Source organism: Athene cunicularia (assembly GCF_003259725.1).
Source record: "Athene cunicularia isolate RWA chromosome 22 unlocalized genomic scaffold, athCun1 chr22_part1, whole genome shotgun sequence".
In the NCBI taxonomy this organism is placed as follows: domain Eukaryota; kingdom Metazoa; phylum Chordata; class Aves; order Strigiformes; family Strigidae; genus Athene; species Athene cunicularia.
In genome coordinates this window covers 2,025,495-2,036,632 of record NW_020799128.1, presented here as the reverse complement: position 1 = coordinate 2,036,632, position 11,138 = coordinate 2,025,495, and the positions used below count along the sequence as shown (strand labels likewise).

The following is an 11,138-nucleotide window of genomic DNA, read 5'->3' as shown; positions in this document are numbered from 1 at the left end:
TTTTTTTTTTTTTTTTTTTTTTTTTTTAAGGCTGATAATTGCTTTCATTACTTCTGCGAAGAGACTCTAAAATTGTGGTAAAATTTTTTTTTTTAGCCTTTTAGCATGTAGGTTCAGTTCAGTGTTTTTGTAGAAGGAGGGAATGAATAGCATGTTTGGTTTATATTGATGGAAAGACTGAATTTTTCTGAAAATATGCAGCTTTTTCTGAGCGTTGCTGTTTAAGGGGTGGGGGTGTTTGTGGAGGGTTTTGCATTCTAAAGTAGGAAGAAGCCTGGCGTGGAAGGAGACGTTTGTGCACCCGCGTTGGAAGTGCGCAGTTAAAGTTCGCACTAGCAGCGTTCCTGAGTCCAGGAGCTTTTGGTGGTGGAGGCTGTGACACCGTTACTCCTGACACTCGCGGTGGTTTTTGACAAACGTTGCATTGAACGCTGGCAAACCACTAATGACAAAAACAATATCGGTAAAGGAAAGAGGTGGGGAGGGGCGATTTGTAATTGTGCGGCCAGCACTGCTGAGGAAGTAGGCGTGTATAAAACCTTGTCTGAAATTTTCAATCGGTAACTATTGTCTGCTCTTTGTTACTCTGGGGGGGTCTCATTTTTTTTGATTGTGTTTTTTAGGAGCTGGAGGAGGAAATGACATTCAGTGGTGTTTTTCTCAGGTGAAAGGCGCTGTAGATGATGATGTAGCAGAAGGTAAGAGCAATATTTTTTTTTACTTAATTTTTTCTGACTTTTTTAGCTGCCCCTTAGGTGGGGAGATGTGAATGCAATCTTGCTAAAATATCTCGGTGCTGCTGTATGCAACTTGAGCAAAGCAAACAGATGTGTAATGTGCGTTCAGATACCCAGATTCAGGATTAAACTATGGTTTGAGAGTACTGTTCAACACGCTTTTAAGAAGGGCAAAATTCAGGCTTTTTAAATATTTTGTTGGAATTGTTTTCCAAGCTTGTTTAAGATTTTCCTGTCTCTCAGCTTCTGATTTGTGTTTTTTCCTAATCTGCAAAATGGGGAATGTGATTCTTGCATTCCACAGGGAGGTGGTGTGAGAATTAATTAATATTTGTACTCTTTGAAGATCTAAGTACTAGATAAAGATCGAGTAATTTTTCCAACCTTTCAAGCTTCTGTTACTCAGAAGAGGAAGAAATCTGAATATTTGTGTACGCTTACTTATTAAGTAAAGAGGAGTTTTTTGTTTGAAATGATACTGGAAATTGCCTAAAAGTTCTCTAAGCTGGCAGTGACAAATGTCATTTTACACTAAGATGGCTGCCTCTGATTGTGACTGCAAAAAATGTACTTGTTATCTTCTTTTACTTGGATTGGGGGCCACTTAGAGGAATCACACTTTCTCTGTGCTGCTCAATTGCTGTGCTGGAGAGCAGAATTTCTTCTGCAATCTTTTTTGAGGAGAGTCCCACTGACTTTTAAATTTCTTCCACTGTAAAGTCCTGTTTGCACAACATAGCCTGTAAGATCATGAGTTAAATTTTTTCTTTGGTAAGCAGTTGGCCTTGTCGTTTATGTAATTCCTAGGGTGTTTTTTTTTCCTTTTTTACGTATCTTGAATACTCTGACTTACAAGTGAGGTTACTGTTGTACTTAGAAAAGCGGTAGATACAGTTTCTGTTATTTCCCCCTTTCGTATGTGGTTCAAATTAACTTCCAAAGGCAAAAAAATCAGTATAAACATAAATGATTTGTTCTTATTGATTAGCTCCAACATGGTGCAAATGATGCACTTTGGAAGACTCCTGTCATTTACAAGGCTGGAAGATGGCTTTTGGAACCAAGAAAGCAGTAACAATTTTTATAAAGTTTAATTTTAAATTATTCAGGAAGTGTATTTTAAAGCTTGAACGCAAAACTGCTGTTGAATGTAGTATAATTTTTTTTCCCTGGCAGACTTTAAATCCTGTAACCTTTATTTTAATTACATCTCAAGCTAAATCCTTAATTAAATACAAATATTGAAGGAGTTGTGGTTGTGTGGCAGGTGCTTGCAAATAATTCTTCATTAAAATAGACATGTTGACGTGTGTAATAGTAATGCACTTTATATATATATATGTATATGTATGGTATAGTGGCTTTTATAGGGATCTGGAAATGCAGAAGTCAGGAAATAGTCTGTTCTTAACTTCTTAGCTGTTCTGAAGTATTCATGTTACGAAAGATGACTTGCTAGCCTTATGCTTCCTGACAGGCTGGCAGCTGTACTGTGTGTTGCTGGAGTCATAGTGGGTGGAGTTCAGGGAAGCCTTCACTGTATGGGAAATAACTAGCTTTCAGCATGCAGGTCAGGATGGTTCCCCCAAAATTGTAAGAATGTTCATATTTTATTTTATCGAAGGTGTAACCTTCTGATTTGTGACCCAAAGTGGTGTGGTTTCATTGTTAGCTGTAGCTGACACAGGATGAGTCTTGAGGTGCCCTGATACACTGCAAGGTGTCCTGAAATTTAAATGCCTGGAGAGAAGTCCCAAGGTTGGTGTTACGGTTAGTTGTAAAGAATTTCTTGGGCTGAAATTCTCTCCTCTTCCTGTGTATTTGGCTCCCACAATTCATGCTGGAAATGGTTGAAAGCCAGCTGTCTGATCAAAGTGGAAGTTTAGCTTCCGTGCGATCCTTTGAGTTCTTGTTTTGCTTCATAATGTCTCCCTGTCGTACTGTTGGAAGGGTTAATAACGTATCAAGCTGGTTGCATTTTTCCTTTTATTCGCTGTATTTTTGGTGTTAAGGTTCACTTCAGTGGTGTATGGTTCTTGGAAACATTGGAACAGCAGCTTTGCATGCTTCTGGTCCTCCTTCAGAATACTCAAGGACAAGTTGACTGTGGCTCTAGGTGTAGCCTGAGGACCTTTTTCCCTCCCTGCCCCTCTCTCTGCTTTCTTGTGGCAGGGCACCATGGTGAAAGCTAAAGAACCTTGTTGCCTGCAACAGAAATGATTGTTTAACCATTGTGGTCTGCAAGCTGACAAGTGTGGACTCTAGTCATGTCTGTGACTGAGGACAGGACCAATGTGTGTACGGTAGTGCCTAAGGTGTGGATTTTTGGTTTTGGAATGGCTTTAGAGCTCAAATTCCAAAAAATAACTCTTGTTGTGGAATGCTGAAACTTCACTAAAAATAAAGTCAGGAAAAGCAAGCCTGAAAGAAATGGGAGGTTTCACTTTCTGTTTTCTTCCTGTTCATAATACGGTGTTGCAATATTGATATTGGAAAGCGAGCCTAAACTAATAGGAGAAACCAAGGAAACTGCATCCATTTGATTGCATTAATCAGTAGAATGCAAACCCAGTGGTCTCTGTTGTTGCCTCTGAAACAGACCAATGGAGAAATTTTTAAGACAGTAATAGTGGCAGTAACTTCAAAAAGCTTGCTAAGAATACTAGTGTGTAGCTTCCAGTATATTTGAGGTCAGATCTGACCTCGTAACCTTCACATAATATGTATAACCTATAATTCTTTTGATACTTAGGCTAGAATGGCTGTCTATTACTAAGTCAATATTTGGTGGCTTTGATGGCTGAAACATGAACTCTGATACATACAGGTTTTAATTTTCTGGCTTTCTAAGCATTGTGTGATAGATGGATGTGACTTTCTTTTAGAGCTAATGAGGGTGGAAGGGAGAAAAGGGGAAAGCTGTTACTGGCTTGAGGAAGGAAGATGGCAGTGAGTTTATATCTGGGGCCTGCCTGTGTCATTCTGCTGTGGCAAAGCTCTTCTAACCTGGGGGCTGTGGATGTGTGAGGAGCAGAGAACTGGCTTCTCTTCTCTTGGTATCTATGGAATTTATTCTTGGTTGTAAGCTGTGGCCTGGCCCTATTAGATCACAAAGTTAAGCACAGAAATTGGGTTATAAATGGAAATCAGTGTCAGCTTCATTATAACCGGGATCCTTAATTTTAACTGTTGGCAAAAGTTTGGGGTTTTGTGATTTAGCAGGCCATTGCATAAAGGCAAGGATGTTGTACCTTGTGCTGCGTGTTTCTGAAATAGCTGATTCTTTGCTCAACAGAAGTTCTCCTCCCCTCTTCATTTTATATTTGTTTTGCTGGACCCCAGTCCTATGACACTATGTGTTCAACTTATTCTGTGTACTCTGGAGAATCCAGAGCCAGGCCATTAGATTAGTCAGGACTTCTCCAGTGGAGAACACAGAGTCACTGTCTCTGAGAAGTTCAATGACCAGGTTATCCAAAGCATCTGTAATGCATGGTTTGTTGTTTTTGGTTTGTTGTTTTTTTTTTTTCCTTCTGTATGCCATCACTGTTTCAGTGCAAGTAGGACTTAACTGTCCAGAAATACTTGAGAGCAGGCATTGCCATGTTTTCTTAGTGGATATTTCCTTTACGAGAATGATTATAGAAAGGATTAAAAAGATTTTCTGCAGCAGTTGCATTGTTTTGGGAATTGTTTCTACTCTTCTGCTGTTAGGTTCTCCAAGATGTGGCATAATGGCAACTCTGGTTGGAAACAACTAAGACTTGTGAGTTTAAACTGTCTCTGAAAACTAGACACTTGCTTAATGGAATGAGTTTGTATTTCAGAACAAATTAAGTCAAATTTGTTTAATTACTTGGCAGAAGGAAAAGAGTCAAGCTGCTGTATCTAAATGTTCTTTCAAATTTAATCCAAAGACATGTAGAAGTCTGATAGTCTGGGTCAGAGGCTGGGAGCCAGGAATTTAGGTCCTAAGCTTAACCCTGAGTGATTACACTCATCTTTGACAAGATGTTTAACTATTTTGTGCCCGAATTGTCTCTGAAAGAAGCACTGGAGTATCTGCTGTGGGTGCTGTTTACTGACTTTAAAATTAAGTCTGATGCCTAACGATTCTGTGCTGCTTTGTTAATAATCTATGACTTGTTTCATATTTCCTCTTTTATAGCCAAAACATTGCTGTAGTCTGTTACAGTTTGTGCAGATGATGAACAGATGAAGTCTCTTACGTTGCTATCCCTAGCCAGCTCCTGTGTGTGGTCAGAGATATAAACGAGATTTGACTTTTCCCTTGTTCAGGAATGCTTTCTGTATTTGATTCTAGGTATGTTAAATCTTTCAAGTGTAGTTTCATGTTTATTTTTGGCAGACTTCAAAATTGTAGGGCAGCTATGGGAACTGTCCAGTAGTGGTAGTTTGTCTTCAGTGCACAAAAATAGTTACCTCGGAGTAAGGAAAACTGAGGCCAGGAATGAGGAGAATGAGGACTGCTGTGAAATGCAGTTTGCCATGGTCTGGAGTTTACCATCTTCTCTTGCCTTACTAGAAAACTTTCTCGTCATCAAGTAGCATGTCTCTGTAATAGTGGATTAGAGCTGTTGAGCCGCCTTCAGAAAGCTGCTTACTTCTGTCTTACCAGGCTGTTACTCCTGGTGGCACATCTGGTTCTGTAGGGCCTACCAACAACTGCCTGATGGGTGGATGTGCCTCGTAGATGGAGGGGTGTTGCTGGGATCAGTTGGGATGAAGGGATTCTACCGAGCTGTGTTTGTGGGCAGGATCACAGGACAGAAACAGTGGCGTTATTGTAGAAGTCACTGGTGGGCTTATTTAATGGGAACTGATGGAATAGGAGGGGAGGAAAGATTCTCAGAGAAAAGTATAAAGGTGTGAGAGGTTGTGATAATAATGCTAAATATCAGGGTATAGTTGTGGGAGGGAACTTAATTTGTTTTTTTGAGGGCTGTGGTTATGTTCTGTATGCTTATAAGGCAACATCAGTTGGAAGGAGCAAGGACTAGTAATGGGTTTGTTTTTAAGGGGTAGTTTAAAATAACGGTGTGGATAAATAGAAAGACCCAAGGTTATAGCCCTACTCTGTATTCTGAAGTCTGCTTGTGTATTTTAGCTTTTTTATCTTCACCCATTTGTAGAATGACTGTCTGTATCTAGAGAGAGAAATAGGCTACTGTGCTCTAGGAACTGCTGGTCTAGATTGACTAAAGCATGCATTTGAAGTGTGAAGTCCCCCAAAACAAAGAGCATTTAGCAAGCAGCTAAATAGTAAGTGGCTGTTCAGCTCCCTAGAAGTTATTCAGTACTCTCTCTTGACATGGCTTTGGTAGCTAGGGCGCTTCAGCTTGTCAGTCATGCTGACCAGTATTGTTCTGTGAATTCTGTGATGCTTTGCTGCTCTTGGAATCTTTCTGGCTTAAATTAAAAGTTAGTTGGAAAAAGGAGGGAGTTTTTCTTATGGCAGTTATAGTGATCAAGCAGTCAGACTCCCAACAGTACAAATGAATGCAGCTTGGCTATCAGTGGCAGTCCTGGTGGATTACAGCTCTTGATCAGCTTTGTGAAACTTCATAGCTTTTAATTTGGAAGATGCTACCTAAACTATTTTGGTTTGGATATATCTACCCTGGAAATGGGTTTCTGTGGTATCTGTAGCTTCTTAGAACATGTTTTGGAAAAACTGAAATGAAGAGTAAAACTCCTAGTGGGTGCAATACTGAAGTAAGAGTTAAGAGCTGGGTGTTCTAGCTGTATTGTCTGCTTTTTTTTTTTCCCCCCCTCTTCTTTCTTTTCCCTTCTGACTTGCCTATTTAGGCCATGGCTACATGTTTGGCAGCATTTCTGCTTAAAGAGGCACTCCTTCCCACTTTGCTGGCACAAGTGTTCATGTAACTGCACAATGAACTTGTTTGGGAGGCTGATCCGGCTCAAAAGTGCTTAAAATTGTGGTTTTGACTGGATTATTTTTCAGCTGAATTGAACCCCGATCTGGTTCTCAGTGCTCTGTGTGTGCTTGTGCCAGCATAGTGTGGAGTGGTCGAGTGGCTCAAAGGAACACAGCTCTGGAAGAGGTTTGGCCTCTTTATAGGACTTTATGTGCAGTCAGCCCAAGACCCTGATCTCTAAGTGCTGTTCTACTACAAATGGCAAAACCAAGTTAAGGCTGCCATTTGTTCTTTTCTCTTTACGAAACACTGTGCTCCCAAAGCTATTTCGTTAGTGTAAGATGCTTTTATAACTGCCTTAAGGGTATTTTCCAGACTTTTTTGATATTTTCAGTGCTCTATAATATGCAGTACCATAACTATGTCTGCAGTATTTGTAGTGTGGAGTGAAAAGTTTTGCGGAATAAGCTGGTGTTCGGTAATCAAGTGAAACGGAGGTTTACCCTTCTAAAGAAATGATTGAAATGAAAATGGTTGAAATGAATGAAAAGTCTTGACATAGGTGGGCACTTAGGTTGTGAATGCAAACAGAGACAACAGTTAACATTTTTCTATGAAAATAATAGGAGAGAAATATGGGAAGTATGATACTAGATGCAAACCAATTTAGAATAATCTCTTTCAAGAAGCAGTGGTAGGTCTTCTAGTCAAAATAATTACATCCAGACAGTTTTCTAGATTTTTAAACAAGTAGAATATATGTAATTATAGCTTTGTTATATTGCTTAATAGCTCAGTTATGCTCTTAAAGCACGCACTAGCTAAATGCTACTTTTGTAGGATTAGTAGGTAAGGAAGCTGGAGATAGAAGGGATGTTGTCATTCTTTTATGCGGTTACATGAGCTGAGGGAAGCCTAAAAAGGTGTCTTAAGAGGTAAAGTATTGATATTTTGTGTGCGTTTGTGTGCACTTGCTCATGATTTTATATAGCAGGGCTTCCTTTCTTGAATATAGTGTTGCTCACTTTCTGGCTCCCCAAACAGGACTGCTTCAGGACATGCTCTGGGCAGCAGGTAGTGTTACATGATGGTGGTCTTGCTTTGTTCTTTTCTGCCACTGGAAGGTTTTGGGTTGTTACTTTTGCCTTTAAAATGAAGACGCTGGCTAATGAGATATCGGGTACTGCTACTGTGAGTTGACAATATAACTGAAAAATAATAATTTGAGGTTCTGTGCATGACTCATTCAGTTACAGAAACAGAAGTGGCTGTAAGCTTCTCTCTCTTTTCTTCTAACTTATCAAGCTTTTGTTAAGCACTGAAGGAGAAATTACTAATTTGGTCAGCCATTCTTTATAAAAATGTATTTTCCTCTCAGCGATCCACAAGTGATAGCACCATTAAGAAAACCAGCATATTTGGGTCACATGCCTGTTAAACCCCTGAGGCAGTTACGCTTGCATCTAATTTTGGAAGACAATTTTAGGGTCAGGAAAAGAGGTTTTAAAAGAGTTGCATTGTAAGAAAGATGGATTTCCCAGGTATGTAGGATGCATTTTGTGTGGAAATGTTTCTCTTTGCGTTTTCAATTGCAGTTCTTAAATTAATGCTCTGGGAATAATGTGATATCCAAACACACACAGTTGGCACTCTCTGTTTTTGAGAACTTGAGAAAAGATAATTGCATATATTCAGGAACAGTTAAGGTAATTGAGACTTCAGACTACAGTTGCTTATTTAAAATGTGGAGTAATTTCTAATATATTCTTGTCTCTTAAAAGCTAGTAGCTGTATTTTCCCTTTTTCCTGATGAATATAAAAAATACTCCAGGGATCATTCTTTGATTTTTAAAAGTAGTGATTTCATTTGGCCTTTTTGCTGTTAACAGAAGGTTAGAAGAGGATTTGCAGAAATTGGCCTACACGTGTTTTGTGTATAGTGCTTATAAATGTAGTCTGAAGGACTTAAAATTTAAGTTACTTGAAAACATTAAAGTAAATCGGTCCAGCAGACAAGAACTACATACTGAAACAAATCTTTAGCATCCACTTATGTGTATAATAAATATATATACATAAAATAAATATATAGTGATTCTCAAGGACACTGGTTTGAGAGATCCTGGACTTTTTTCCAGTGGAATTACATAAAAAAACCCTAACTTGTCAGGTACTGTTCTTGGTGTATTGTGTGAGAACTCATTTATAGATATATTGGAGATAATAATAAAAAAAAGGGGTTGTATTTTAATAATTGCCCTGTTCAGCTTGTTTTGAATTGTGGCCTTGGTATGGAAAGAGGAATTACAATTCAAATTGCATACTGACTTGCCTGCAGGTTTGTTGTCACCTCAGGTAGCTGCTGTTTGTCCTTCCTTGCACCTTTACCCCTTACTGCTTTGAGCCGACACAGATGTTCACTTAGCCGCGAAGTCATCGCTTTGGGAAACGGACCTGAAAGAAAATTACACGTCTTAGACTAATTGCTATCAGATTAATTTTATCCTGAGTTAGTTTCCACAGACTGTAACATATATTTGTGGTGGAATAGGTGGTGGTGGTACAGGAATGGGACGAGAGATCAGAGGTGAGTGGATGGATTGCCTCCCTTGGAGATGCGATAGTGGTTTTAAGGCAGTGTCTGCAACTGCAGCATTGGGAGCAACTGCCTCAGTCTCTTCCTCAGCCTTTAGGTGCTTACAGCTGCCGTGTGCTTGTTCAGAGTGCCTTTTGTATGGAAAACACTACTCGGTGAATTGAGATTCATGTTTGTGGACATCTCTTCTAAAAGATAATCAAGAATAAACAGCAGTTGAAGTTGAAGCCCATGAACTTGTTCATTATCTAGTGTGTCCGTGAGGAAATGTCACTGCTTTATAGAGGTGATAGTGAAACACTCGCAAGCTATCTTAGTGGTAAGCGGAATGTGGAACTGGCAGAAATGGCTCTTTGACCAAAACTTTAAAACTTTCTATGTAGTCCTTATTCCTCTTGTCAGTCATTTCTTACCACAGCTTTATATTTTTGTTTTGGTGTTGGTGTTTTTTGGTTTGGTTGTTTTGTTGTTGTGTGGTTTGTTTTTTTTTTTTTTTAGCTGAGTTATACTTTCTTTTTGTTTTCAAGAAATATCCAGGCTCTTCCATTTTACTCCAGACCCTTTTGGAAATGATAACCCACTCTTGAAAGTGTGGGGGGCCGTTAACATACCAGTTCTGTTCCTGGAGCAGAACACATGCTGTGCTTAACCCAGCAATTTTGTCTCTGATGATATTTAGATGCCTCAGAGGAAGAGTGCAGTAGGAAGACAGAGCATTTAAAACAAAACAAAACAAACCTACTCTGAGATTCTGTGTGTCAGGTTGTTGACACCCTGGAGCTAGTGGATTCTTTTCCTTGATTTGACCTGTAGAAGTTCATACCAAGCTGGGGAATAACAGACATCCGCTTGTTTCTGTAGCATTCCCATCTTTCTGCTGTTTCTGAAAATCAGGGGAGTATGTTCTGAGTTGTCATCTACAACTGTGCTACTAGGTCAGCTCTGTTGCGTTGCTCAGTGTTCCTGCACAAGGGTTATTAAGCCTGTACGTTGTTTGAAAAAGTGACATGACTGAGCGATTGCATCCTGTGTAGGAACGCTTCTGGTTTAATCTTTCCTTCTTGCTGGTTGCCATAATTTTGAAGAAGTCAGCAAGAGAAGATCATGTACACAGCCCTCTCTGGTCTGGTAAGCTTTTTTATGTATATGTTGAAATTATTTTTCCAGAAGTTATACAATTATGTAACATTCAACTGGAAGTTGGTTGGCACCTTCCAATTCATGTTCTTTCTGACCAATGTCTTTTGACTGAGGCTTAAGTTTCTTATGGAGCTGTTATTACTCTTACTTTTTACCAAGTTTAAAGTTGAAATTTAAACTTCTTTATCAGGGGACAGGACAACAAAAGAGGACTAGAAATGGAGATAACTTTAAACAATCATTAGAGTTGCTTCATCTGGAAGGTCACTAAGTCATTTTAACCCCTCCATGCTTTGTTTTCCCTGTCTGTAAGATTAGTGTCCCTGTTTTCCAAAAATGAAGTTCCAAAACTTTTAAAAGTTATCACAAGAAACTTTGAGATCCTTGCGGGACAGCAATACTACTAAATACTCCTATCTTGTTTTCAGCTCTTACACAGCTCTTCCGAAACACAAAGAAAAGGTCCTAATCTATAAGTAGAGAAGGTGAAAGGTGTAAAATAATTAACTTAAAAATAAAGGTATTTTGCTCAGATTAGTAGACTCTGTATATTTAAGATGTGTTATAAATGTCTGACTTAGAGTTGTCAAGATTTGTAGGTTCCATTTTGCATCATTTAGAGAAGTGAATGTTAACAATCCCTGAAAGTCCAGACCAGAAACTAGTATTGGCCTCTGTTTAATAAATTTTTTTTTTTTTATGTAGCTGAGGTATGTGTGCTTGGGCCAGAATAGAAACGCATGAAAATACTTGCCAAGGGGGGAG

At 39.1% G+C, this 11,138-nt stretch overlaps 1 protein-coding gene across 2 annotated transcripts in view; it reads left to right on the top strand.

The window, feature by feature from the left end:
* The window catches only part of PPP2R2A (protein phosphatase 2 regulatory subunit Balpha), a 48,359-nt gene that overhangs the window by 11,333 nt on the left and 25,888 nt on the right, over nucleotides 1–11,138 (top strand). Inside the window, exons 1-2 of one of the 2 annotated variants that reach the window (XM_026863063.1) lie at nucleotides 431–476; nucleotides 624–698. In XM_026863063.1, coding sequence (XP_026718864.1) covers nucleotides 446–476; nucleotides 624–698 — 106 coding nt within the window. In that variant the 5' untranslated portion in view covers nucleotides 431–445. Of the gene's footprint in view, nucleotides 1–430; nucleotides 477–623; nucleotides 699–11,138 lie in introns of those variants that run through there. The other variant, XM_026863065.1, reaches the window with a different exon arrangement.